Source organism: Lepus europaeus, chromosome 12, assembly GCF_033115175.1.
Source record: "Lepus europaeus isolate LE1 chromosome 12, mLepTim1.pri, whole genome shotgun sequence".
In the NCBI taxonomy this organism is placed as follows: domain Eukaryota; kingdom Metazoa; phylum Chordata; class Mammalia; order Lagomorpha; family Leporidae; genus Lepus; species Lepus europaeus.
The window spans coordinates 10698037-10724230 of NC_084838.1; the positions used below are offsets into that span (position 1 = coordinate 10698037).

The window sequence follows — 26194 nt, forward strand, 5'->3', positions numbered from 1 at the left end:
TTTAATGGGCATAGGACTCTTGTGTTCTCATGACAGTTTTAGTCAATTGTGTTTTTTGAGGAATTTGTCTGTTTCATCCACATTTAAAAACAGTTTGACATAAAGTAGTTCATGAGATCTTCCTTTTGGGGTGGTGATGGTGGTGTTGCTGTAGTAAGTTGAGAGGCAGAAAGTGAACTCTACATGTACTGATTCACTTCCCAGCTGCCCACAGTGGCTGGGACTTGGTCCATGCCTCTCACGGTCTGCATTAGCAGGAAGCTGCAGTCAGTAGCACCTGCAGGCAGCGGGTGTCAAACCCTGGCAGTGCACTGTGGGACACATGCACATCTTCGCCTTTTTCTTGGCCACTAGGTTAAATGCCCACCTGAGATCCACTCTTTATTGTCTGTGCTATGTTTAGTAATGTCCTCTTTTATACATTGCATTTCTTCTTCTTTGATAATCTTATCACTAGAGGTTTTTGTTATTCTTTTGAAAAAAAAATTCAACCTTTAACTTTATTGAATTGTCTTCTGGTATATATTTGTGTTCTATTTCATTGATTTCTGCTCTTATTCTTAGTTTTTCTTCTGCTACTTTCTTTGGGTTTATTTTGCTGGTTTTTTTTTTTAACTTTATGAGGTAGATGAATATATTATTGAATTTTCTCAGTTTCTTGTTTTGTGTATTACTAAGATGATATGCTTTCTTTTAAGCACAGGTTTACATATATTACATTCTTTTGACATTAATATCTTTAAAATATTTATTTGAAAAGTAGGGTGACACAAAAACAGACACACCCCTCTTTCGTCTACTGGTTTACTCTCCAGATGGCCAAAACAGCCAGGGCTGGGCCAGGTTGAAGTTAGGAGCCAGGAACTCCATCTGGATCTTCCACGTGGTTGGCAAGAATTCAAGTACTTGGGCCAGTGCCGCGGCTCAATAGGCTAATCCTCTGCCTAGCGGCGCCGGCACACCAGGTTCTAGTCCCGGTCGGGGCGCCGGATTCTATCCCGGTTGCCCCTCTTCCAGGCCAGCTCTCTGCTGTGGCCAGGGAAGGCAGTGGAGGATGGCCCAAGTGCTTGGGCCATGCACCCCACGGGAGACCAGGAGAAGCACCTGGCTCCTGCCATCGGATCAGCGCGGCGGTCATTGGAGGGTGAACCAACAGCAAAGGAAGACCTTTCTCTCTGTCTCTCTCTCTCTCTCACTATCCACTCTGCCTGTCAAAAAAAAAAAAAAAAAATTCAAGTACTTGAGCCATCATCCACTGCTTCTGGGTACAATAACTGGATTGGAAAAGGAGTAGCTAGGCTTTGACCTGGCACTGCAATACGGGATGTGGGTGTTCAAGTGGCAGCTTAACCCATTGTACCACAATGCCACCCCGTTAGTATTTTCATTACCTTGTAGTCAAACTTTAAAATTTTCATTTTTTTTTTTCCCTCTAAAGATTTATTTATTTATTTGAAAGGCAGAGTGACAGAGAAAGAGAGATATCTTCTGTCTGTTTTTTCACACCTCAAATGATCACAACAGCTGGGGCTGAGTTAGGCCAAAGCCAGAGGTCAGGAACTCCATCCAAATCTCTCATGTGGGTGGCCCGGACTCATATACTTGAACCATTATCTCTTGCTTCATGGGCATATTAACAGGGAACTTGATTGGAAAGCAAAGTAACTGGGACTCAAGTACTCTGATATGGGATGTGGGAATGTAACTCCCTGCACCATACTACCCGACCCTGATAGCAGTTCTTTGACCCAAGGGCCACCTAGATGTCATTGGTTCATATCCAGACAAATGAGGACTTTCTAGTTTTTGTTTTTGATTGCCCACTTACTATGTTATCTGAGAACATGTGTGATTTCTGTCCTTTGATTTATTGAAACTTATTTCTTGGCTCCACACATATTCCTTTTCTGTAGATGGTTCATGCTTCAAAATGTATATTTATATTTTTAAAGATACATTTATTTATTTGAAAGGCAAAGTTACAGAGAGGCAGAGGCAGAAAGAGGGGTGAGGAGAGACAGGGAGAGGGAGAGATCTTAAATCCACTAGCTCACTTCCCAGATGGCTGCCGGAGCTGTGCCAAAGTCAGGAGGCAGGAACCTGGAGCTTCTTCAGGGTCTCCCATGCAGGTGCAGGGGCCCACGCACCTGGGCCATCTTCTGTGCTTTGCCAGGCTGTAGCAGAAAGCTGGATCAGAATTGGAGCAGCTGGTACTTGAACCCGGTGCCCATATGGGTTGCCAGTACTGCAGGTAGTAGCTTTACCTGTTATGCCATGGTGCCAGCCACCACTGCTTGCTTTTTACAAAGCAAGCCTCCCCTCCTTTTTAAAAGATGAAGTTTAGGATTTAGCCTTTAATTTTTTTTTTTTTTTTTTTAGCTCTTTTCCAATGGCTAGGATGATAGCATGAACTTTATTCTATAGAACTCCATTTCTGTAGCTAGTGAATTTAGGGACTATCAAGCCAATTTGTGATTTCCAGTCAGAGAGCTACTTTTTTTTTTTTTTTTTTGGACAGGCAGAGTGGACAGTGAGAGAGAGAGACAGAGAGAAAGGTCTTCCTTTGCCGTTGGTTCACCCTCTAATGGCCGCCGCGGTAGCGCGCTGCGGCCGGCGCACCGCGCTGTTCCGATGGCAGGAGCCAGGTGCTTATCCTGGTCTCCCATGGGGTGCAGAGCCCAAACACTTGGGCCATCCTCCACTGCACTCCCTGGCCACAGCAGAGGGCTGGCCTGGAAGAGGGGCAACCGGGACAGGATCGGTGCCCCGACTGGGACTAGAACCCGGTGTGCCTGCGCCGCAAGGCGGAGGATTAGCCTGTTGAGCCACGGCGCCGGCCAGAGAGCTACTTTTAACCTAATGCAGTGAGGACAGTGATTCAGAAGACGTAGTTCCCTGTGACTTTTATTTCTTTCAGGGGACATTTTGGAACATTGCAAATGAAATACAGTACTAGGCAGATCCTCTCTTCTGTTGAAGAGAGTGTCAGGATTGATTGAGCTGAGTGGTGATATTGACCCAAGCAAATGCCAAAATCGGTGTTTACCCCCAGGCCAATAAATCTTGATGATGAAAAAATACATAGTTAATCAGTATTGTTACTAGCTTGTGCTAGAAATATCTGGAAATTTTGTGTCATGAATACCTTGACTGCAATTTGGCTTAGGGAAAACTAAGCAACTAACTTTCAAGGTGAAGATATAGAGAATTCTTTAAAGTACTTGGAGAAGATTGATGAGCTTTTCTTTTTATTTTTCTTTCATCTTGAACAACAAAGTTCTTCCCTTACGTTTAAAAGCTCTATTAACTGCTTTATCCCAGAAAGTGATTAATATTAAAGTCTTACGTTAAGATAGTTGATAAAGATATAAGATAGGGACCAAATGTCTTTTGATTTTCAGAGAATGCTAAGGACATACAAGAACACACAGCAGTAATACCTATGGTAATTTATATTTCTAATGCTGTGGAAACTGTTTAGAAAATTGATAGGAGAGAAGGGCTTCATGTAGGAGGTGAACTGTAAATCAAATCTTGAATAGGATTTGAAGTCAGAAGAATAATCTATAGTTTAATAGATTTATAGTTTTATATATTTCCAAAAGTATAAGGTTTAACAAATCATAATTTGAGAATATATAAGTAAAAATAAATCCTGCTCTAGTGGTAACTATTTCTAATATTTTGCTATATAGCTTTCTCTAGACCTTTTCTGTTCATGCTATCTTGGTCTGTTTGGGCTACAGTAACAGAATACTTCAGACTGGATACTTTATAAACAGCAGACGTTTATGCTCATAATTCTGGGGGCTGGGAAGTGCCAGATCAAGGCACCAGCAGTGTTGGTTCTGGTGAGGACCTCTTCATAGACAGCACTGGCTCTGTGTTGTTGTGCATGGAAAAGACACACTCATGAGGGTGTGACCGATCACCTCCCAGTGGCGCTGTACTGGGGACTAAGTTTCAACATAAGAGCTTTGGGGAATACAAAAGATTTAGACCAAAGCATATGCATAGATTGTGTGTGTGTGTGTGTGTGTGTGAATAAATTAGAAAATAAATGTTTGTAAAAAAAATAACAATTTCAAGAAAGAATACTTTAAAATTGCATTTTCTTAATTATAAATACCATGATTTAATTAAACATTGGAAGAGTTTCCTGCCTAAACATTAGATGCATTTGGTTCAGTAAACAGGATTGTTGCTTTGACGGATAGTGACTCTCAAAAATGTTTTTTAGGTGCTGGGTCTTCAGCTCTGAAGAGGCCATTTGAAGATGGATTGGGGGATGATAAAGATCCCAATAAGAAGATGAAACGAAATTTAAGGAAAAGTGTGTAAAATCTTTATTTTTACAGATGTAAACTCAAAAGGATTTATAGCCTCACATAGGAAATTAAAGAGTGGAGAATTTGATTAATTTGAACTGGTGTTTTAAGAGTAGATCTTAACTAAGAAATTGACAATAGAATAGTTTTCTTGTTTTTCCAAGCATCATTGCTTAAGATACATTACTGTTGAATGTATATTGTTTTTATAACAGCATAATAATGAAGTAATAATAAAATCACTTAGAAACAGATTTGTAAATACATTTTGAAATTCTCATTTTTAGAAGTGACTTGGTGAATTTGTTCGTCACTTATAAAGAAATGAAAGTTAAAAATGCAGAGAATAAAGCAAAGCTGCTTTCTCTAGTTATTTTCTGTTCTAATTTGTTTTTCATCAACAGTTCTGGACAGTAAAGCAATAGACCTTATGAATGCACTAATGAGGCTAAACCAGATCAGGCCTGGGCTTCAGTATAAACTTTTGTCTCAGTCTGGACCTGTCCATGCCCCAGTCTTCACAATGTCTGTAGATGTGGATGGCACAACATATGAAGCCTCAGGACCATCCAAGAAAACAGCAAAACTTCATGTAGCAGTGAAGGTACAGTGTTCATTTTACTTATCAATGCCTATTTTATGTTTCAAATAAAGACTTATTTTCTTATGGTAAATAGTATTTTCAAGACCTTAATAGCATAAAGATTTTTCACCTCTATATTGTAAACTTGCCTTTTGTATTATAAAATAATTTGTTGATAGTATGAAATTTGGAAATTACAGAAAAATATAAGGAAAATCATGTCCTTTGGATATTTCTGAGGCAAAGATCATTCATATTTGTAGTATGTGGGCTTATTTCCACTCTTTCTGTGTTTTGCTTATTTCTTTAAGTTTGGCTTCCAACATATATGTAATTTTACCCTCTGATTTTTTTATTTGAAATTTTATTTGTTTTTCCTTGTTATTAAAAATCTTCATAAATAACCTTTTTTTCAAAAGATTTATTTTATTTGAAAGAGTTACACAGAGAGAGAAGGAGAGGCAGAGAGAGAGAGAGAGAGAGAGGTCTTCCATCTGCTAATTTACTCCCCAAATGGCCGCAACGGCCAGAGCTGCGCTGATCCGGTGCCAGGAGCCTCCTCCAGGTTTTCCACGTGGGTGCTGGGGCCCAAGCACTTGGACCATCCTCCACTGCTTTCCCAGGCCATAGCAAAGAGCTGGATCGGAAGTGGAGCTGCCGAGACTTGAACCGGTACCCACATGGGATGCCGGCACTGCAGGCAGCCGCCAGCCCCCGTAAATAACTTTCAATGACTGTATGATTAACATTTGTGGATGTACTGTTATTTAAGTATTACCCCGTTTACATTTTTCATCATAAATAAATTTGATCAGTATCTGTATGTATGGTACTTCTGTATTTCAGAGTATTTCCACATGGAATAATGTCTAGAATTAGACCAATCAATCATGGATGTAGTTTTCTAGAAAATTCTCAAATAATAGAATCTCTCTGTTAATACATTTTTTTAACGATTTTATTTATTTATTTGAAAGTCAGAGTTACACAGAGAGAGGAGAGGCAGAGAGAGAGGTATTGTATCCGATGGTTCACTCCCCAGTTGGTTGCAACGGCTGGAGCTGCGCCGATCTGAAGCCAGGAGCCAGGAGCTTCTTCCAGGTCTCCCACATGGGTGCAGGGGCCTAAGCACTTGGGCCATCTTATACTGCTTTCTCAGGCCACAGCAGAGAGCTGGATCAGAAGTGGAGCAGCCGGGTCTTGAACTGGCGCCCATATGGATGCCAACGCTTCAGGCCAGGGTGTTATAAACCCACTGCACCACAGCACTGGCCTCTGTTACTACATTTGACCTCCTGCATTCTAATGCCAGTGTGTCAATGATCATGTGGACTCAAGATCACTTTTTACTTAGGAAAAATTTTGTCACATAATAGAATATGGCATAGGATAATTGGTCTGTTTTTATTATTATTCTCTCCTGCAAGCATTATTTTTAAAATTTTTATTTTATTTTTAGTTTTTAAGAGATTGGATATAGTTCATATATAGACTTCTAAGAATATAATGATATTCCTTCCCTCCCTCCTCCCATGTTCCCTCCCTTTCTTTCTCTCTCTCTTTCTCTCGTTTTTGAGTACATTTTTAATTAACATTGCAGTCAAAAGCTGTCTTCTTCGCCCAATAAGTTGAAAAGTAAAAAGCAAGAAGACCCTAGTTTGGCAGGAATATAGGCAAGGGCTGTAAGCAATAATAGAATGTAGTATAGGCACAAACCTTCTCCTAGACACTGGGGGATATAACAGTAACAAAACAAAGTACTTGCTCTCATGGAGCTTATATTCTGGTGCAGATAGGATCCAGAGATACATAACAAATACACAAGCAAGTATATACTGTGTTAGGTATGGTTGGAAAAATGCAAAGGGGCAGGATTTTAGTGCAACTTTCCCACTTAGGACACCTGCATCGTAAATTACAGTGCATGGGTTCGACTCCCAACTCTGCTTCTGATTCCAGCTTCCTGCTTTTGCATACCCTGGGAGGCAGCAGGTGTTGGCTCAGGTTGGTGGGATCCTTTCCATTCTTGTGGGAGAACTAGACTGAGTTCTCTCCCGATTTCAGCCTGGCCGAGCCCTGGCTGTTTTGGGCATTTGGGAAGTAATCCAGCAGATTGAAGACTTCTGCCTCAAATAAATCAAAATAGACTGCTTTTTAAATGAAGAATATATTTAGAACAATGCAGAAAAATATCCAACAATATATTTCTGTCTTGTGTATATAAAGAGTATCTAGGCCGGCGCCATGGCTTAACAGGCTAATCCTCCACTTTGCGGCGCCGACACACCGGGTTCTAGTCCCGGTTGGGGCGCTGGATTCTATCCCGGTTGCCCCTCTTCCAGGCCAGCTCTCTGCTATGGCCCGGGAAGGCAGTGGAGGATGGCCCAAGTCCTTGGGCCCTGCACCCGCATACCCGCGTGGGAGACCAGGAGAAGCACCTGGCTCCTGGCTTCGGATCAGCGAGATGCGCCACCCGCAGCGGCCATTGGAGGGTGAACCAGTGGCAAAAAGGAAGACCTTTCCCTCTGTCTCTCTCTCTCACTGTCCACTCTGCCTGTCAAAAAAAAAAAAAAAAAAGAGTATCTAAAATATGATGAAAGAAGACTTACGAGTTTAAGGCAGAAAGAAAAAAACCAAGAATGAAGGAAAGTGAATCCAGGAATAAGGGTAAAAATATAGTTTAATAACTTTGCTATATTATGCTGAGAATGAGTCACAAATTTAGAGCTAAGTTTTGTAGCACTGGGCACAAAGAGTTTGTGAAATACACAATGGGCAGTCTGCAGTAAGAATAGCTTATTACATGAGTCATAGTTGTTTCTGTATAAAGATTAGGTAGGCATTTCTCCTTGGGCAGATCTTCATAAAAAGGAATATCAGTTATACCTGCAATTAACTAATAAATCTGAAATTTGTAAAGAGTAGAGATTTGCCTTGCCCTTTTTGAAAATGGATTTGACTTTGGATCCACTCAGGCAGAGTGAAGTAAGTGAACCAGCTCTGAACGTTTGTAAACCTCCCAAGTGGTACTTCATTTGGTTTAAGAGTTTCAGCCAGCTATAGGCGGAGGATTAACCAAGTGAGCCACGCTGCTGGCCCATTAAGTACATTTTTTAACCTACAATTCTAAAATCGAAAAGCAATGAAAATTAAAAAAATTTTTTTCTAAAGTTTGGTCTAAACTCTCTGGGAGGTAGAATGTGACCTGAATTGACAATTGTCTATTTTTAGTTTTTAATATTTCATTTATTGTGAATATTTTCTATGTTCTGTTAAACAAACATGGGGTAGCAACTGAGAACCCTCTTTGAATTTAGAAAATATGTGGTATGTGTATTGTATTAGCTTTCTCTCTCTCTTTTTTAAAAAATATTTATTTATTTATTTGAAAGTAAGAGACACAGAGAGAGAAGGAGAGGCAGAGAGAGAGAGAGAGAGAGAGAGAGAGAGAGAGAGAAAGATCTTTCATCTGCTGGTTCACTCTCCAATTGGCTGCAATGGCCGGATCTGTGCCAATCCGAAGCCAGAAGCCTCCTCCGGGTCTTCCATATGGGTGCAGGGACCCAAGCACCTGGGCCATCTTCTACTGCTTTCCCAGGCCATAGCAGAGAACTGGATTGGAAGTGGAGCTGTCGAGACTCGAACTGGCGTCCATGTGGGATGCTGGTGCTGCAGGTGGTGGCTTAACCCACTATGCCACAATGCTGGCCTCCCATGAATATTTTTATATTTAATACAAAGACTGTTCTCATTTCTAGTGATGACCTGATAGTTCATTATTATCATGCAACTGTAGTATAGTTATATAGTTTTAGATTTAGATGCTTCTAGTCTATTGCTTTTTAACTGCTGTGATATTATCTCTCTCTCTCTCTCTCTCTCTCTCTTTTTTTTTTTTTTGGACAGGCAGAGTTAGACAGTGAGAGAGACAGACAGAGAGAAAGGTCTTCCTTTTCCATTGGTTCACCCCCCAATGGCTACTAAGGCCGGCGTGCTACTCCGATCCAAAGCCAGGAGCCAGGTGCATCCTTCTGGTCTCCCATGCAGGTGCAGGGCCCAAGCACTTGGGCCATCCTCCACTGCCTTCCCGGGCCACAGCAGAGAGCTGGACTGGAAAAGGAGCAACCGGGACAGAATCTGGCGCCCCGACCGGGACTAGAACCCAGGGTGCTGGTGCTGCAGGCAGAGGATTAGCCTAGTGAGCTGCGACGCCAGCCCTATGATACTATCTCTTAAGATATAGAGATGAGGTTACCAGGTCAAAAGAAAACACAGTTTTGAATGGTTTATTAATTCGGTAAAGGAATGTATTGGCTTCCCATTATAAGGCATGCATATATTGCTGATTTGCCATACATAGAAGTTATATTGCATGTTACAGCTTCTGTTTATAAATGAGTCTGAGAGTTTTAAATTTAACATGAGTATGAAAGTCCATCCCATTAGATAAAGTCCCTGTAATCCTTACATAATAGCTTAGAAGGGGGTCTGTACCTATTAACGTAAATCACGGAAGAGAATCAAGTCAAAACAAGAAGAAATTGATTCTTGCCTCATGGGTGTGGTCTGGGTGCCCAGCAGCAGGCACCCTAAAATGATGAAGATTAGTGGCCAATATTTTCTTTCTTCTCTTGGTTCTTTTTTTGTTTTAAATTTTCAACTTGAAAGGCTCAGTGAGAAAGAGAAAGAAAGAATGAGAGATAGGGAGAAGGAGAGGGAAGGGGAGGGGGTGAGGGAGGAGGCAGGGGAGAGGGGAGCGGTCTTCCATCTTCTGGCTCTTTGCTCAAATGCTTGCCACAGCTGGGTGTAGGCTGGACTGGAACCGCAGCTCAGCACTGCATTCCCCTCTCCCATGTGTGTGACAGGGGCCCAAACACTTGAGCATCATTGGCTCCCTCAGGATACATTTGCAGGAAGCTGGGTTGGCAGCAGAACAGCTAGGACTGCAATATGGATGCAGGTGTCCCTCGCAGCAGCTTGCCCTACTGTGCCAGCACCCGCACCTTGCCCAATTCTTTATCCCAGCCGTCCCTTAGCCATATTTTGTGAAGAGAATCAGCTAGAAGAGGAAAAGGACCAAAGGCTCTTTAGAAAGGATTTTGGAGCTGTCATTTCAGAACCTTTTTTTTTTTTTTTTTTTAATTTAATGGTTATCTTTGCATGGTAGCTGGATCATTTTTTCATGATTTATTTATTTATTTGAAAGGGAGAGTTAGAGAGACACAGAGGCAGTGAGAGAGCAAGAGAGAGAAATGTCTTCTATTCGTTGGTTCACTTCCCAAATGGCCAAAACAGCTGAAACTGTGCCAATCCGAAACCAGGAACTTGTTCCCGGTCTCCCACACAGGTGCAGGGGCCTAAGGACTTGAGTCATCTTTTACTGCTTTCCCAGGTCATGGCAGAGAGCTGGATCGGAAGTGGAGCAGCCAGGATTCGAATCGGTGACCATATGGGCTGCTGGCACTACAGGTGGTGGCTTTACCCATTATGCCACAACACCAGCCCCCTTCAGAACCTTATGAAATCAAATTATTTTCTGAGAAGCCATGAATATTACCTTTTTAAAAATTTTTTTTAGTATATAGCTGGGGTGTAGAGTGCTTTGTGTACTCTTTTGACTCTCAGCCCCTAATATTTGAGAGGGTATTACCTCTCTCAGTCTCAGTGTTTTGCAACCTCCGCTTTTTCCCAGGAAGGAAGGGATATGGTCACAGCTGATTTCTTGGCCACCTTGTTCCTATGAAATATTTTGTGATTTTTCAGCTTAATTGCTGTGTTTGTTTAGGTTTGATTTTGTTTGCCAGACATTTGAAAAATCACTTTTCAGGTTTTTTTTTTTTTTTTTTTTTTTTTTTTAAAGATTGATTGATTTGAAAGGCAGAGAAAGAGAGGGAGGTTTTTCATCTTGCTGGTTCACTCCCCAAATGGCTGCAATGGCTGGAGCTGGGCCATGCTGAAGCCAGGAGCCTTATACTGCTATCCCAGGCACATTAGCAGGGAGCTGGGTCAGAAGTGAAGCAGTCAGGACTCGATCCAGTGCACGTATGAGATGCGAGTGTCATAGGTGGTGGCTTTACCTGTTACACTACAATGCAAGCCCCCTTAATATTGACCCTAAACAAACTTCTGTTCTGTCAAAGAAAAGCAAAACTGAACAGATTTTACTTTGCAGCTATTGCCATAGAAAAAAAGAGAACTCTGTAGAACTATGCCAACTCTGAATACCACACAGACAAGCCAGGAACAGAGAGGGATCAGTGAATGAAAAAATGCTAAGGAAGCATCCAGGATAAAGGGGGGGGGGGGTTTCTGGCTACATAGACCTAACATGATTTGTGCTGAAGTCAGGCCAGAGTGATCAGACAGCACCTGGAGGTGTAAGAGAGTGAGGAAATTTAAATAGATACTGAGGGTGATTAGGCTAAACCAGTTTAGCTTCTTGTTGCAGCTGGGCTCTTGAGAACAAGGCCCAAAGATGGGACCTCCTTAAAACAGGGGCTCAGGGTATCCTGTCTCGAGTCTGTCAGCTCTGGAGCTCTGAGGACACTCACTTGTTTTGTTGACTGTTGCAAGTCCTCGCACGTTCATGTGTTCGTAGAAAAATGACTTAATTTGAAATTTTTTGTTAGTTATGATATGTGATTGATACTGCATACCTTGAGAAATAACTTGGCAATTATATAAACTATTTCTAAATGTACTTGAGTTTGTTGCTGTGGTAACAAGCACAGTAAGTAAATGAATCTGATATGTGAGTGAAGCACGGAGAGAAACGATTGACCTTCGACTATTTTAATTGTGTGAAGTTGGAAAAAGTTGCAAATCTTTAATTTTTATTGGAATAAATAAATCAAGTTTATTTGTGATGCTTGTCTGTTGAGTTGCAGCCCCTGTTAGTATTTATTCAGGCTGGTAGCGATCTCTGAGATGAGATTTCTCAGGGAGAACTTATTTGCAGGAGTCAAGACAGTAGAGAAAGGTGTTTTCTTTATAAAATATTGATAAAGTTCTAACCAAATGATGCTAATGTACTTAAAGTACTAAATGAGCATTTTTAGAACTCAAGATGTTAAAAACGGATTCTTGGATGTATTCCCAAATAAATAAAGGAATTTATTTATGATGAGAATGCCAAGTTCTCCATATGAATTGGATGAATTAATTTCAGGATCTCTTGGTACAGGGTTCTACTTAAGCCGCCTTTTTTTTTTGGCCTTGGAATAACACTGCTTCATTTATATAAGAAAAATCTTTTACACAAGATGACATTGTTCAGAAGTCTGGCTTCTAGCTGTGTGGCCATTCTAACAATTTCTTGAGCTACCTATTAAGCGAATTTGGTATTATAAAGAAATAGAGTATTGCTTTTACTCTCCAGCAACTAAAAATAGTTAAAAACTGAAACAGATATGGGGATCTTTAGGAACCTATTAGTATGTTCTCTGATATAAGACTTTACTCAGTAATTAACAAAGCAGTGTCAACCTACATTGAAAGAGGCTTGATAGCGTGAACGTATTTTGTAAACATCTAAAAAGTAGCATAACTTGGAAGGAGGTATTAAAAGGCACATGTGTGTGCTTTTGTGTATGCAAGCATGTGTGCACACACACCCACATATACGCTCTATTGAAAGTTTTATTTCAAGAAAGTATGAGGGATCCCAGATGTTGAAGGGAAATATAAAAGTCTGAACACTAGAGGCAGCCATAGTAATCAGGTCTTGAGATAAAACGGAATGGAAATACAAGTCAAAAATTGTTCATTGATCACATAGTATAAAGTTAAATAAACCTAGGGACTGAGTCTTTGAAGTTTTTTTTTTTTTTTTTCCCCCCTTGGGTAAAATTTACTGATTTGAAAGCGTGACAGAAAGAGAAAGGCAGAGAGGAAGGGAGGAAGAGACAGATTTTCCATCTGCTGGTTCACTCCACAAATGGCTGTAATGTGTGCTGTTTGACTTTCCCCTCATACTGCTGGTTGAGGTTGACAGTTTTCTCTACCTATCATATTCAGTTAAATGAACTAGGAGCAGCCTCAGGTTTGCGTTTCTGCCAGGCTTTATTTAAACCTAATTACTCTGAGGTGATTTCTTCTCATTTTCTTAATGATGCTACCATGGTAGGTATCCCTTATGTAACCAAGGATTTGTACATTTTAGCACCATTTTGCTTTTCCTGCAAGGTGTTTTATGGATCCAAATGTGATGAACTTGAAACTGTTATTTCTCAATATTTTGTCTATCCTCTGTGGTCACTGGTGTTTGAATAAAGCTGTGTTTTAATGTTATTTGCACAGGTATTACAGGCAATGGGATACCCAACAGGCTTTGATGCAGATATTGAATGTATGAGTTCGGATGAAAAATCAGATAATGAAAGTAAAAATGAAACAGTGTCTTCAAACTCAAGCAATAATACTGGAAATTCTGCAACTGAAACCTCCAGTACCTTAGAGGTACGCTCTCATGGTTTTTTTTCTTACAACAAAAGTAATTTTATACGTTGTAGAAAATTTGGGAGATGTAGAAAAATAGAGCAAATTCAAAAGCATATACAAATCATACATTCCAGAGGCAGACTGTTAATATTTTGGCTTTTTTTTAATCCAGCTTTACTTCATGAATATTTGTATGAAGGCATTTATGTTTCATGAAGTTTTCCATTGTAAGTTAAAGAGTTGTAAGCCTAAAGAGTTAAGTGAAAAATGTTTTCAATTCAACACATGAGTATACCTTAGTTCCACTGGCATTTCCTTTTTGCTGGACATGGGAGCTACTTATGTTGTTTCACAATGACAGTGTGTAAGTATATCAACAAAAACAGCTGGGTAAAATATAAAAGATTAGTAGAGGAAATTTGAGGTTATTTGAAGTTTATACTAAACTGTAGGGCTGGTAGAGGGTGGCATTGGTTGAACCCTGCCAGGGAGGGCATATCTTGACCACTGTGCACCTCAGACTCCTACGTTCTGACCTGTGAGCTTGGTGCCATCCAAGGGGATGTCGCAGAACCCTTACTTCCTGCATCCTATAGACTTTACAGTCACAGCAAGAGCTTTAAAAGTTTTGAAGATTTTCTCATTTGTAAGAATAAGTATTCATTAAAGACATAACCGGCCTTTTTTTCTTTCATTTTGTAAGCTCCGTAGAGCCGGGTGCAATAGAAATTGTGTCCAGAGCCTGAACATGCTTCCAGGCTAGAAGCATGAAAAGACATGTTTATAGTGAATGAGAATGTAACATGATAAGTACTGTGATGCAAAATGAGTATAATAATGGGAATTTCAAAGGAGGAAGTGATTTGAGACTGTCAGAAATACACAATCATGTAAAATCAAAGGGAGTACAATGTGAGCATGTTTTGTTGGGTGATGAGAGCTGGAAAGAAGGTGTTCTGGGTGAAGGGAATGGAAGATGTAAGGACCTGGAGTTGTGAAAATGAATGTTTGGACGTGTGTGTGTGTGTGTGTGTTTGGGGGGCTGAAGCCTGGGAAAGCCTTGCTTGACTCTTCATATGCTGCCATGCGAGGCAGATGTGTGGTGTGGAGAGCACTGCTCAGTCACAAATGGTAGGCACGGGCAACATGTTGTTTTGCAGGCAGTGACTCAAAGAAAAAAAAAAGGCCCCTTAATTTTTAGGCTCAGACCACTAAATACAAAGGGATTAGGAAGGGAGAGAGAGGTGTGAGCTGTACCAGCAGTAGCCACCTGAGAGTGTGGTGGTTTGCTACTGGCTACATCTATACTTTGTTTCTGTGTGATGTAGCTGATTATATTTGAAATATTTTTGTGTTGTAGCTCATTTTTCTAAGAGTGATTTCAGCTTTGGAAACCAGAAGGTATTACAGACTAGTTTCAAAAATTACTCACTACTTTTTTTAAAAAGGAGATTGGAAATTTGCCATGAAATTTTAAAAATGTAGACTATAAGAAGTCATCAAGAAAGGAAGTTCATTGCAAAAGGCCCAAGAATGTTTATTATATTTATGTTTAAAAACTGATGAATATTTTATTTCTGCAGCATTAACCACTTAACAAATCAGCAGTCATTGTGGTGGAATTAGACATGATCTCTGACCTCGAAAAATGATGAATTTTTCAGTCTTTCCTTTCTTAAAATTATAGTTGTTGTATTGTGTGTGTTTTGTGAATGCTGTTTGTTTGAGGAGCCTTCACACTCGTACTTGAATTACTTTTATTCCCTATTTTCAGTCATATCCTTCCTCAAGTCAGTTCTTTCAATCACTGCTAGATGGTTTTTTCTGGAACACAAATCCAGTCATGTCCTTTTCCAGGTTAAACTGTTTGCAAGGCTCTGTGTTATCCATGGTGAAGTCAGAGCTCCTTGCATGGGTTTCAAAGTCCTTTATGATTTTGCCCTATCAAAGGGTTTTCTAATCACATCCTAATCCAACTCGCTTCCTTTCCTCATTGCCTTTCACAGACATACTGAGTTTCTTGTCACTCCCTCAGGGGTGGGGAATGTCCACCCCACAGGAGGCTATAGATGAAGTTCCAGGCTCCTGCCTTCAGTCTGACCCAACCCTGATCCATGTGGCCATTTTGGGAGTGAACCCGCAGATGGAAGATCTCCCTTTCTAACTCTGCCTTTCAAATAAAATAAATAAATCTTTAAAAATCTCTCTCTGTAACTTTGCATTTCAAATAAATGAGCCTTTTGTTTTTAATAAAGATTTATTTATCTGTTTGAAAGGTAGAGTTACAGAGAGAGAGTGGGCGAGACAGCTCTTCCATCTGCTCGTTCACTCCCCAAATGGTAGCAACAGCCAGGGAGCTTTATCCAGATTTACCACATGGGTACAGGAGTCCTGGCACTTGGGCCATCTTCCGGTGCATTAGCAGGGAGCTGGATTGGAATGAACCAGCACCCATATAGGATGCTGGCATTGCAGGGGCAGCTTAACCCACTGCTCTGATCCCTGATACTTATTTTTAAGGTGAGGCTCTATAACATCTTTTCCAGGAAAACTATTCTGATTTCCTTAGTGATCCCTTCTACTGAGTTTTTTTTTTTTTTTTTTTTTTTTTGGACAGGCGGAGTGGACAGTGAGAGAGAGAGACAGAGAGAAAGGTCTTCCTTTTGCCGTTGGTTCACCCTCCAATGGCCGCCACGGTAGCGCGCTGCGGCCGGCGCACCGTGCTGTTCCGATGGCAGGAGCCAGGTGCTTCTCCTGGTCTCCCATGGGGTGCAGGGCCCAAGCACTTGGGCCATCCTCCACTGCACTCCCTGGCCACAGCAGAGAGCTGGCCTGGAAGAGGGGCAACCGGGACAGGATCGGTGCCCCGACTGGGACTAGAACCCGGTGTGCCTGCGCCGCAAGGCGGAGGATTAGCCTGTTGAGCCACGGCGCCGGCTCTACTGAGTTTTTTTAACATACATCCGTATGTGTGGAAACTGGACCCCCTGTTTTGCAGTGGTTGTATCTGTCCTTTACGGTATACTTTAGCTCTTGAAGGGCAAGAAATGACTGCCTTTATTGTTGGCTTTGAATTTTCAAATCCGTGTTCTGTAGCCTACTGTTTTTACCGTATGTGTGCTTAGATCTATTTAGAGAGATAGTTTATATGAACAGTTCCCTCCTCCATCCCAAATTCAGAGTTATTTCTTCTTTACCCTAAATATGAAAAACAGTAAGTCCCCAGGCATCATGGTAATCCCAATTTTCTATTGTCTTAGTTATGTAAAGTATTATTCTTAGCTCATGAATACCACAGGTGCCCCAGGGGGATGAGGCTGCTTTGTCCTTTGCTGGTTTGTTGGCCCTGGGGCAGGCTGACCAGGGGACTGTAGGTTTGCTGCTATGTACTCCGCACACCTTTATGGTACCTCACCAGCGGTGGAGCGAGTTGACTCATCCCTGCCCCAAGTGTTTCAAAAGTAGAATTTTTGAGTTTCTTTTTAAACATAATTGTATTAATAAATTTAATATTCTAAAATCTTATTTGATTAAGTCTCTAATTCCCTTTTTCTTTTAGGTAAGAACTCAGGGCCCCATCCTCACAGCAAGTGGCAAAAATCCTGTCATGGAGCTCAATGAAAAAAGAAGAGGTCTCAAGTACGAACTCATCTCAGAGACGGGTGGAAGCCACGACAAGCGCTTTGTGATGGAGGTGGGTGCCTGGACACAGCTAGCCTTCTGTTTCGTCTCAGAGGCCTAAGATATCCTAAATTTACGTGTGGAAAAAGTTTTAGGCTGAGTCAATTCTTTGGTACTATTTTATTTTTGTTATTTTCTGGGGTATGATATGCATTTAGATTAAAACTGCATTCAAGCACTTTCTGGGATAATTGAGTCTTCCTCTTAATTTTAGGTGGAAGTCGATGGACAGAAGTTCAGAGGTGCAGGTCCAAATAAGAAAGTGGCAAAAGCAAGTGCAGCTCTCGCTGCCCTGGAGAAACTCTTTTCTGGACCTAATGCAGCAAACAATAAGAAAAAGAAGATTATCCCTCAGGTATGCGTTAAGCATTAAACCTTTGAAATATCTTTTTTTTTCTTCTAAGATTTATTTTATTTAAAAAGGTAGATTTAGAGAGAGGAGAGAGGGAGAGAGGTCTTCTATCCATTGATTCATTCCCCAAATGGCTGCAACCGTTAGGGCTGGCCCAGACCAAAGCCAGGAGCCAGGAGCTTCTTCTGAATCTCCCACGTGGGTGCAGGAGCCCAAGCACTTGGGCCATCTTCCGCTGCTTTCCCAGGCCATAGCAGAGAGCTAGATTGGAAGAGGAGCAGCTGGGACGGGAGCCAGCTCCCATATGCCACAGCAGTGGCCCCTGAGTTATGCTTTAAAAGTGTCACAGAAAGTAAATTTGCTATTTAGCTTTTTCTGAAGTTGCTTCTTTTAACTTGGATTAGGCAACTTTTTCTTTAGGTTAGGTCATGAATAGTCTAACTCTGATCAGATTTCTGTGTTCTTTGCTCTTTCTAGACATACTGTACGTGACTTATGAAAAAGAGGTGAATTAGTATTGCTTGGAAGATTGAGATTATTCTTAGTGAGCTGGAGCATTAAGTGATTCGCTCTTTAACCAGGTGTACATGCATTTGTTCAGTTTAGGGAAGCTGCCAGCAGCACTCGGGACTTCTCTTGTCAGAGGCTGTTGATGTTCTGATCCCTCCCACTTTTGTCCTTTTGCATTGTTTATTTTGGTTTTTCTTTTGTGGACAACACAGAACCTGACACTGTGTGTATTTTCATTAATGGCATTGGGAGTGTCAGTACCACTGAGGCCCATAGGATCTTAGTAAGTATTCAGAAAGGATGGCCTCCTCAATGTGTTTTTGCATTTGACATTCTTCCATCTATTCCCTTATGCATTCAAAAAGTATTTTCTTGGGGTTGGTATTATGGCACAACAGATTAAACTGTCAATTGGTGCACCTGCATCTGAGTGTTGGTGTAAGTCCCATGCACTCGCTTCCAACCCAGCTCCCTTCTAATGCACCTGGGAAGCAGCAGATGATGGCCCAAGTACTTGATTTCTTGCCAACCATGTGAGAGACCTGGATGGAGTTCCTAGCTGCTCTCTTTAGCCTGGCCTGGCCCTAGCTGTTGTGGCCATTTGGGGAGTGAACTAGTGTATAGAAGATTCTTATTCATTTCTCTCTCTCTCTCTCTCTCTCTCTCTCTCTGCCTTTCAAATAAATAAATAAATTAAAAAAAATACTTTGTAGACATATAGCATGTACATTTTTATGAGGGAGAAATAACTAAATATAAGATATAAGACATAACTAAATATAAGATAGATTCTCTGCCTTATGTAATAATGTCTGAATATGAGGGTACTTCAGAAAGTTCACGGAACATGAAATTAAAAGCTGTGTTTGCTTTGAGGCAAAACTTTTTTTGAAATCTGTGCATGGAAGGATCTTCAAAAAGCTCATGGAAAATCCAACTTATGAGAAAGTTACGCATGGATTCGTTTTTGGGGGTGAGGGGGTAGAAAAGAGCATTCCTAGAGGGGCTTGGGACCACTTATTTTATATATTTATTTATTTTGGAAATGGGGCAGATTGAGAACAACAGAGGGCTCCCCATCCTCTGGTTTAATCCCCAAATGCCCAGAATGGCCGGCTGAACCTAGAAACTGCCACCTCCATCCAGGTTTCTCACATGGGTGACAGGAACCCAACTACTTGAGTCACTGCTGCCCGCTAGGGTCTGTGTTATCTGGAAACTGGCTTGAGAAGCTGGAGCCTGCAGTTGAACCCTGGCACTTGATGTGGGATGTGGATGTCCTAACCCATGCCTTACCCAACTATGTTGAACTTCCACCTGAACTTCTATCTTCTGGTTCCATTTCTCTATGAATCTTTGAAGAACCCTTGTATGTTGTGTGATAGAAACAAATAATTAAAAATGCTTTGACTAATAGAATCATGCATTATTTAAGATTCTGTGGTAAACATTGTATTTAGGTTACTTTACATAAGTCCATTGTAGGAGGATAGAACTGATCTTATTAGATTGAGGGTATTAAGATACTTGCCCGGAATAACACAGCCATTTGATTTTAGGGATTCTCTTTCAAACTAGGTTATTATTCCAAAGTGTTCTGCTAGTGTATATATATTGATCTAGAAATTCGTTTTGTATTCATTTAAACTTAGATTTACTATAGTCAACACTGCCTAAATTCTGGAATTCAGAATACTACAAGGAAAATCATTTTTACTGAGATGAAATAAAAATAAAGCTTTTAAATTGCAATGTTACACATGGACAGAATAAGTAGATTTTCTTTTTTTGAATTCAGTTAGTATAGGGCAAAATATGTTCTAAATTAGTAGAAAGGTAACTGTTAAATTTGTTTTTTGTTTTGACTATGGCTCTCTTATTTGTTCAGTTAACGTTAGTGTTTCAAAGCCTCTGTGCAGCTAATGTTTTAGATAGTTGAGTTTGTTTCCAGTAGACGTAAGCAAAACTTGCACAGAATCACTCTGCTGCCGCCACCAGATTGCTGCTCCCTGACTACTTTTGAGCTAAGTTCTTTTTAAAAAAACAAAGATGTCTACACAAAGTTCACTCATTTGAGAGGTTTTTTTTAAAACTAGAAGCTGTAAAAATGTGTTCAATGTGCTTGACAGCTGAGAGTGTATTTTGGATGTTTTGAGTTTTATTTTAGGCAGAAAGAAAAACGTCCCTGTGTGTGGTGCATTCACCCTGGAAACTGCCCTTTGCCTAGCGTAGCAGGGGCAGGGGCTGCGGGGGAGAAGTAGCGGAGCCATTTCTCCTCCGGCGTGCTCGGCTGCCCTGGCGCGGCTGCCTCTCTCTCTCGGTGCACTGCTTTGCTTCCACCTGGCTTAAAGTAGGGTATCTTCAGTTTCTAGCTTGAGTTTTAGTTGAATGTGTATATGTAAGAGTATAAAATTTGAAGCTAGATACGTTTTGAACTTTAGCCATTTTCAGTATGAGAAAGGGGTCTGTGCACACAACATAATTTCTTTCTTTAAGATTTATTTCTGTTTATTTGAAAGGCAGTATTATAGAGGGAGAGAGAGAGAGAGAGAAAGAGAGAGAGGTGTCTTCCATCTGCTGGTCCAAATGGCCGGAGCTGGACCAGGCCAAAGCCAGGAGCCAGGAGCTTCTTCCAGGTTTCTCTCGTTGGGGCAAGGGCCCAAGCACTTGGGTCATCCTCTGCTGAAATTTCTCAGGTGTATTAGCAGGGAGCTGGGTCAGAAATGGGGAGCCAGAACTCAAGCTGGTGCCCGTATGGGATGCTGGTGTTGACAGCAGTGGCTTTACCTGCTTTGTCATCACTCCGGCCTCAACATAATCTGCTTTTAAGTGTTTTTATGTCTATTCTCTCAGTTGCTCTGTCTACTCTAAAGTAAGGAAAACAGAATGTGGATATTTTTATCCTCATTTTACAGTTATTTGGGGATTCCCATGGTGAAAGGTTTTGTGACTTCACTGGAGTCTAGTGACATTTTAGAGCAAGAATGGTCTTAAAAAATATTTGCTAAATGATTGAACACACACTCAAAGCCAGCACACACGGCCAAAGAAACAGCTCAAGGAAACTGCATGGCCCACCTGAGGACACAGGTGTTTAGATCAGTAACTGGCATCTTATAAAGATAAGGTCCTCCTGGCTGGTGCTGTGGCTTAACAGGCTAATCCTCCGCCTTGCGGTGCCGGCACACCAGGTTCTAGTCCCGGTTTGGGCGCCGGATTCTATCCTGGTTGCCCCTCTTCCAGGCCAGCTCTGCTGTGGCCCGGGGAGGCAGTGGAGGATGGCCCAAGTGCTTGGGCCCTGCACCCGCATGGGAGACCAGGAGAAGCACCTGGCTCCTGGCTTCGGATCAGCGAGATGCGCTGGCCGCAGTGGCCATTGGAGGGTGAACCAACGGCAAAAAGGAAGACTTTTCTCTCTGTCTCTGTCTCTCCCTCACTATCCACTCTGCCTGTCCAAAAAAAAAAAAAGACCTCTCTCTCTCTCTCTCTCTCTCTCTCTCTACCTCTCTACCTCTCTGTAACTTTGCCTTTCAAATAAAACATCTTAAAAAAAAATAATAATAAAGATAAGGTCCTCCTGCCTTAGTTTTTTAAAAAAATTTTTTTTAAATGTTTTTATTTTTTTTAAATTTATTTATTTGAAAGAGTTACACAGAGAGAGGAGAGGCAAGAGAGAGAAAGAGCTCTTCCATCTGATAGTTTACTCCCTAATTGGCCACAACGGCTGGAGCTGCGCAGATCCTAAGCCAGACGCCGTGAGCTTCTTCCGGGTCTCCCATGCGGGTGCAGGGACCTAAGGACTTGGGCCATCTTCTACTGCTTTCCCAGGCCATAGCAGAGAGCCAGATCGGAAGTGGAGCAGCCGGGTCTTCAACCGGAGCTGCAGGCCAAGGCGTTAACCCACTGCACCACAGCGCCAGCCTCCTTGTTATAAATTTTTAAAAAAAAAACCTCCCTCAGGTTCAAGTCTAATTCTAGGTAGCTTGTTGCTGGGATGTGTCCTGTCTCTGGGTAGATGAGTTCAATCCTGAGTATTGAATTTCTATGATTATTTTAGTCAGGCCTAAAATGACTATGGATATAATTTGACTAATGAAATTTTATGTAGAAAATGAAGTATTTCTGGGAAACTTTCATGTAAAAACAAGTTATTTCCTTTCATGTGTGTGTCCAGCATTTTCTGCAGAATGACTGTGGTTAAGCACCATCCTCACTTTACAGATGGAAAACTGAAGGTTTGAGTTTGCAGACAGCTCTTTATCTGACCTGCAGGTGTACGGTTTCTCATGATGTTTGTGCGTGAAAGATGTGAAGGAAGATAGTTCTTGTTTCTCCTAGTAATGGAAATGTGCTGTGTTTCACAGGCAAAGGGTGTTGTGAATACCGCTGTGTCTGCAGCAGTCCAAGCTGTTCGGGGCAGAGGAAGAGGAGCTCTAACAAGGGGAGCTTTCGTTGGGGCTACTGCTGCTCCTGGCTACATAGCTCCAGGTATAGTACAATCTGTAAGCTTGGCCCCCTTTTCTGGGCCAAAAACCAGCATATCTTTCCTTCATTTTCCAAGGTTATACAGCATCTCTGGAAAAATAAGATGAGGTATGTGAACACAGAAATTCACAGGAGGAGACTCTACAATGTCATAGGTTATCTTGTGGAATCTGAGGACTGGCGGTTCTGGAGGGAGGTAACAGAAACGCTTAGTTGGGGGACTGTATCTTGGCAGTGAAGAATCTAAAAAGATGTATTACTGATTGAGGAGCTTGGATATCTGAACAGGGTGTATTTAGTGGGGAAACGGAAGACAGGTTGAAAATAACAGAAGAGAAAAACTGCTAATAGGAGGTTAATTAATCAAGGTAAAGTCTGACATCATTAGCATTTGCTGAACTCAGGGTATTAAGACCATCAGGCTAAAAAAGGACAAAAAGGTTTAAAAAATCTTATTTATCCAGAGATTACTATGACCTAGATATTTTATATAAATGATTTTACTTAACTGCTTTTAATCATCACAGAAGTTTCATTCTAATTATGTTCCAGGTAAAGAATCAAGGTTTAGGGAGAAAAGGCAACTAGCTTAGATAGAAGAAACTACTGAGTAGCAGAGCAAGGACTGGAATGTAGGTGCTTGCATGTCTGAAGTTTGTATTCTTTCCATTTCCCCACATGGCTGGAGGGGATGGAGGAAGATGCCTTCTGTCCTCATCCTCACGTCGTTTTAGCACCAGATGTACAGCTGTCTCATCAAAGCCAAGTTCTTCCCGGTGGTGAAAGTGTAACACTTTGACTTCATGTTGTGAAGACTGAGTTTTATGTAGTCATTATTTTTTTACGTTAATATCCCTCAGAGTTTATGTAGGTTCTGTTTTTGTCTAAGGAAGAATTAGAATGGCCATTTGGGAAGTTTTATGAATGATGTGGCTGTAGAATTAGACTCCTAGAAGCAGATCAGGGATGCCCTGTGCACTGTGCCTGCTTTGGCTCACTCCCATCATAAGGTTTGCTCTCATGCAGCTCACGATCTATAGGGTGAGAAATAATTACTCAGGTAGGCATGAACTGAGATGAGTGCATGTGAGAGAAGGCCATAGTCTAGGGACTCCCTGAAGAGATGACCCTTGAAATCAGCTTGGAGCAAGGGATGCGATTAACCCAGAGAAGACTGGGATGGAGACTTGCACAGAGAAAACAGCATGTGTAGATGCTGTGCTGCTGATGGGGTACTTGGCTTACAAGGAGCAGCAGAAGGTAGCCAGGTGGTCTGGAGTATGGAGAGTATTAGGTGAGGGGAGTGGCTGAGGAGTGACCTAAGTTAAAGTGAGATGGTCCATGGGGGCCAGTGTTATGGGACACAGCAGGGTTAAGCAATCTCTCACTATGCTGACATCCCATATCAGAGTGTGGTTTGAGTCTTGGCTGCTCTGCTTCTGATCCAGCTTTTTGCTGATGCGCTTGGGAAAGCAGAAGGTAGTCCAGTGCTTTGGCCCCTGCCACCCACGAGGGAGAGTAGTATGGAGTTCCTGGCTTCTGGCTTCAGCCTGACTAACCCCAAGCCCCTGTGGCCATTTGGGGAGTAAACCAGAAGGGTCTCTTTGTCTCTCCATCTCTTTCTCTCACTCTGCCTTTCAAAATAAACAAATCTTTTTTTTTTTTTTTTTTTTAAATGAAAGTGTGATGGTTTTGTTACAGTCCTAGAGGTTGTGGTTTGGATTTGGGTCTTAGGATCCTAAATGCAGTGGGAAGTCCTAAAGGGTTCTAAAGCAGAGTGACAAGATCACTTTATTTGTAAAGATTACTGTTTGCATAGTGTAGAGAACAGGTGCAGGGTCAGCAGTGTGATAGCAGGACCAGTTAGCTACTCTGGTTACCCGGGCCGAGGGCAGTGGAGGCTTCCCTAGGACATGGTAGGCAAAAACTGAGGAGCTGGAAAGAATATTTAGGAAGCAGCACTGATGGGCTGAATATATAGGATGAAAAAGACTGATGATTCAAGGATGTCACCTAAGAGTTTGAGTTAGAGGAACTGAGTGGGATGACTGGTATTTAGTGAGAAAGGGCACACTGAGAGATGAGCCTTGGGGTGGTGGGAGGGCAGTGAAAGGTCATGAGCTTTGATAGTTTTACAGTTTATGTATGCAAAATGGAGACACTCTTCTGTGCTTTCCATTGAAATTATTTTTTCACCTCATTCAGTGCATTATTGAGAGGGCAAAATGGGAGCAGGTATTAGTAGCCTAGCCTGCATCCCACATCCGAGTGCCTGGGTTCTATTCCTGGTTCCGGCTTGTGACTTAAGCTTCTCGCCAGTGCAGCAAGACATGGCTGAAGTGGTTGGGTTGCATTCCTGGCTCTTGGCTCTGAGCTTGACCTAACCCCAGCCCACTGCAGCATTTAGTTTTAGTGAGTGATCCAGCAAGGGTGAGAGCATTCTCCCTCTGCCCCTCAATACAGATAAAAAGGGCAAAGCTCTTGTTAAACAATGATAAGTAAGTTACTGAGAAGAACCTTTCTTGTCGTTGACGATTGTTCACTGGGAATTAGTCTCTTATTCTGTTATTGCTGTGGTCTTGGGCCCTTGGCCTCCTGGTAGAGTGACAGAGGCAGCTGTGGCTCCGTGAAGTGGTCATGACAGGAATTATCTGTGTCTGTCAGTTGCCAGGTTCTTTGCTCTGTAAGTTTCTCAGGTTATGGCATTGATCTCTCTGAAAGGCTTGTCTCCTGAAGCTTTTCATTAATTAATTAATTAGTTGAAAGGCATAGCTACAGAGAGAGAGAGAGAGAGAAAAGAGAGAAAATCTTCCATCTGCCAGGTCACTCTCCAAGTGGGTACAATAGCCTGGGCTTGGCCAAACCAAAGCCAGGAGACAGGAGCTTCCTTGGTTCTCCAAAGTCAGTGCAGGGGCCCAAGGACTTGGACCATACTCTGCAGCCTTTGGGCACATTAGTAGGAAAGTGGAGCAGCTGGGACCAGAACCAGTGCCCTTATGGGATGCTGACGTTGCAGGCGGTGGCTTTACTGCTATACCACAATGCTGGCCCCCTGAAACTTTTAAAATGGAAGTTTGGGCAGGCATTTGGCACAGTTGTTAAGATACCTGGATCTCATATCAGAATGCCTGGGTCCAGATCCTGCTCCACACCTGATCTGGTTTCCTGCTTACGCACACCCTAGAAGGGTGATGAGTTGGTGATGGCTCAAATAGTCAGGTTTCTGTTGCCCATGAGGAAGACTCAGAGATTTCTTAGCTCCAGCTGTTGTGAATATTTGAGGAGCGAATCAGTAGATAGGAGGTTTCTCTGTATCTGTTTCTCAAAAGAAATACATAAATAAATTTTTTTTAAAAAATGATAAAGGAGTTCCTTTATTATGGCCTGGAGAAGGTTCACTTGAAGTCAGTTTGGATTACGAATATTTCATTTTCAGAGTAGATTTTGTAGAGCCGTGACTGTTGCAGGTTTTTATATATCTTATTTAATTGAATTTCCTCTGTGAATTTAGTTACTGCATAGGGCATTGAGACTCAGAGAGGTAAAATAGTAGGTGGGTTTTTTTTTTTTTTTAAATTTTAAGATTTATTTTATTTGAAAGGCAGAGTGACAGAGAGGAATGGAAAGAAAGAACTCTTCCATCTAGTAGTTCACTTACCAAATGACTGCAAGGCAGGAGTCAGGAACTCTTTCCACATGGCTGGCCGGGCCCCAAGCACTTGGGCCATCTTCCATTGCTTTCCCAGGTGCATTAGCAAGGCACTGGATGGAACAGCTGGGATTCATACCACTGCTCTGATGTGGGGAAGAGGGCAT

General features: G+C 41.8%; 1 protein-coding gene across 2 annotated transcripts in view; it reads left to right on the forward strand.

The window, feature by feature from the left end:
- The window catches only part of STRBP (spermatid perinuclear RNA binding protein), a 161488-nt gene that overhangs the window by 115965 nt on the left and 19329 nt on the right, over positions 1–26194 (forward strand). For both annotated transcript variants that reach the window (XM_062207596.1, XM_062207595.1), the window contains exons 11-16: positions 4241–4333; positions 4733–4932; positions 13210–13368; positions 16910–17044; positions 17246–17386; positions 22258–22381. In XM_062207596.1, the coding sequence (XP_062063580.1) occupies positions 4241–4333; positions 4733–4932; positions 13210–13368; positions 16910–17044; positions 17246–17386; positions 22258–22381 (852 nt within the window). The remainder of the gene's footprint in view (positions 1–4240; positions 4334–4732; positions 4933–13209; positions 13369–16909; positions 17045–17245; positions 17387–22257; positions 22382–26194) is intronic.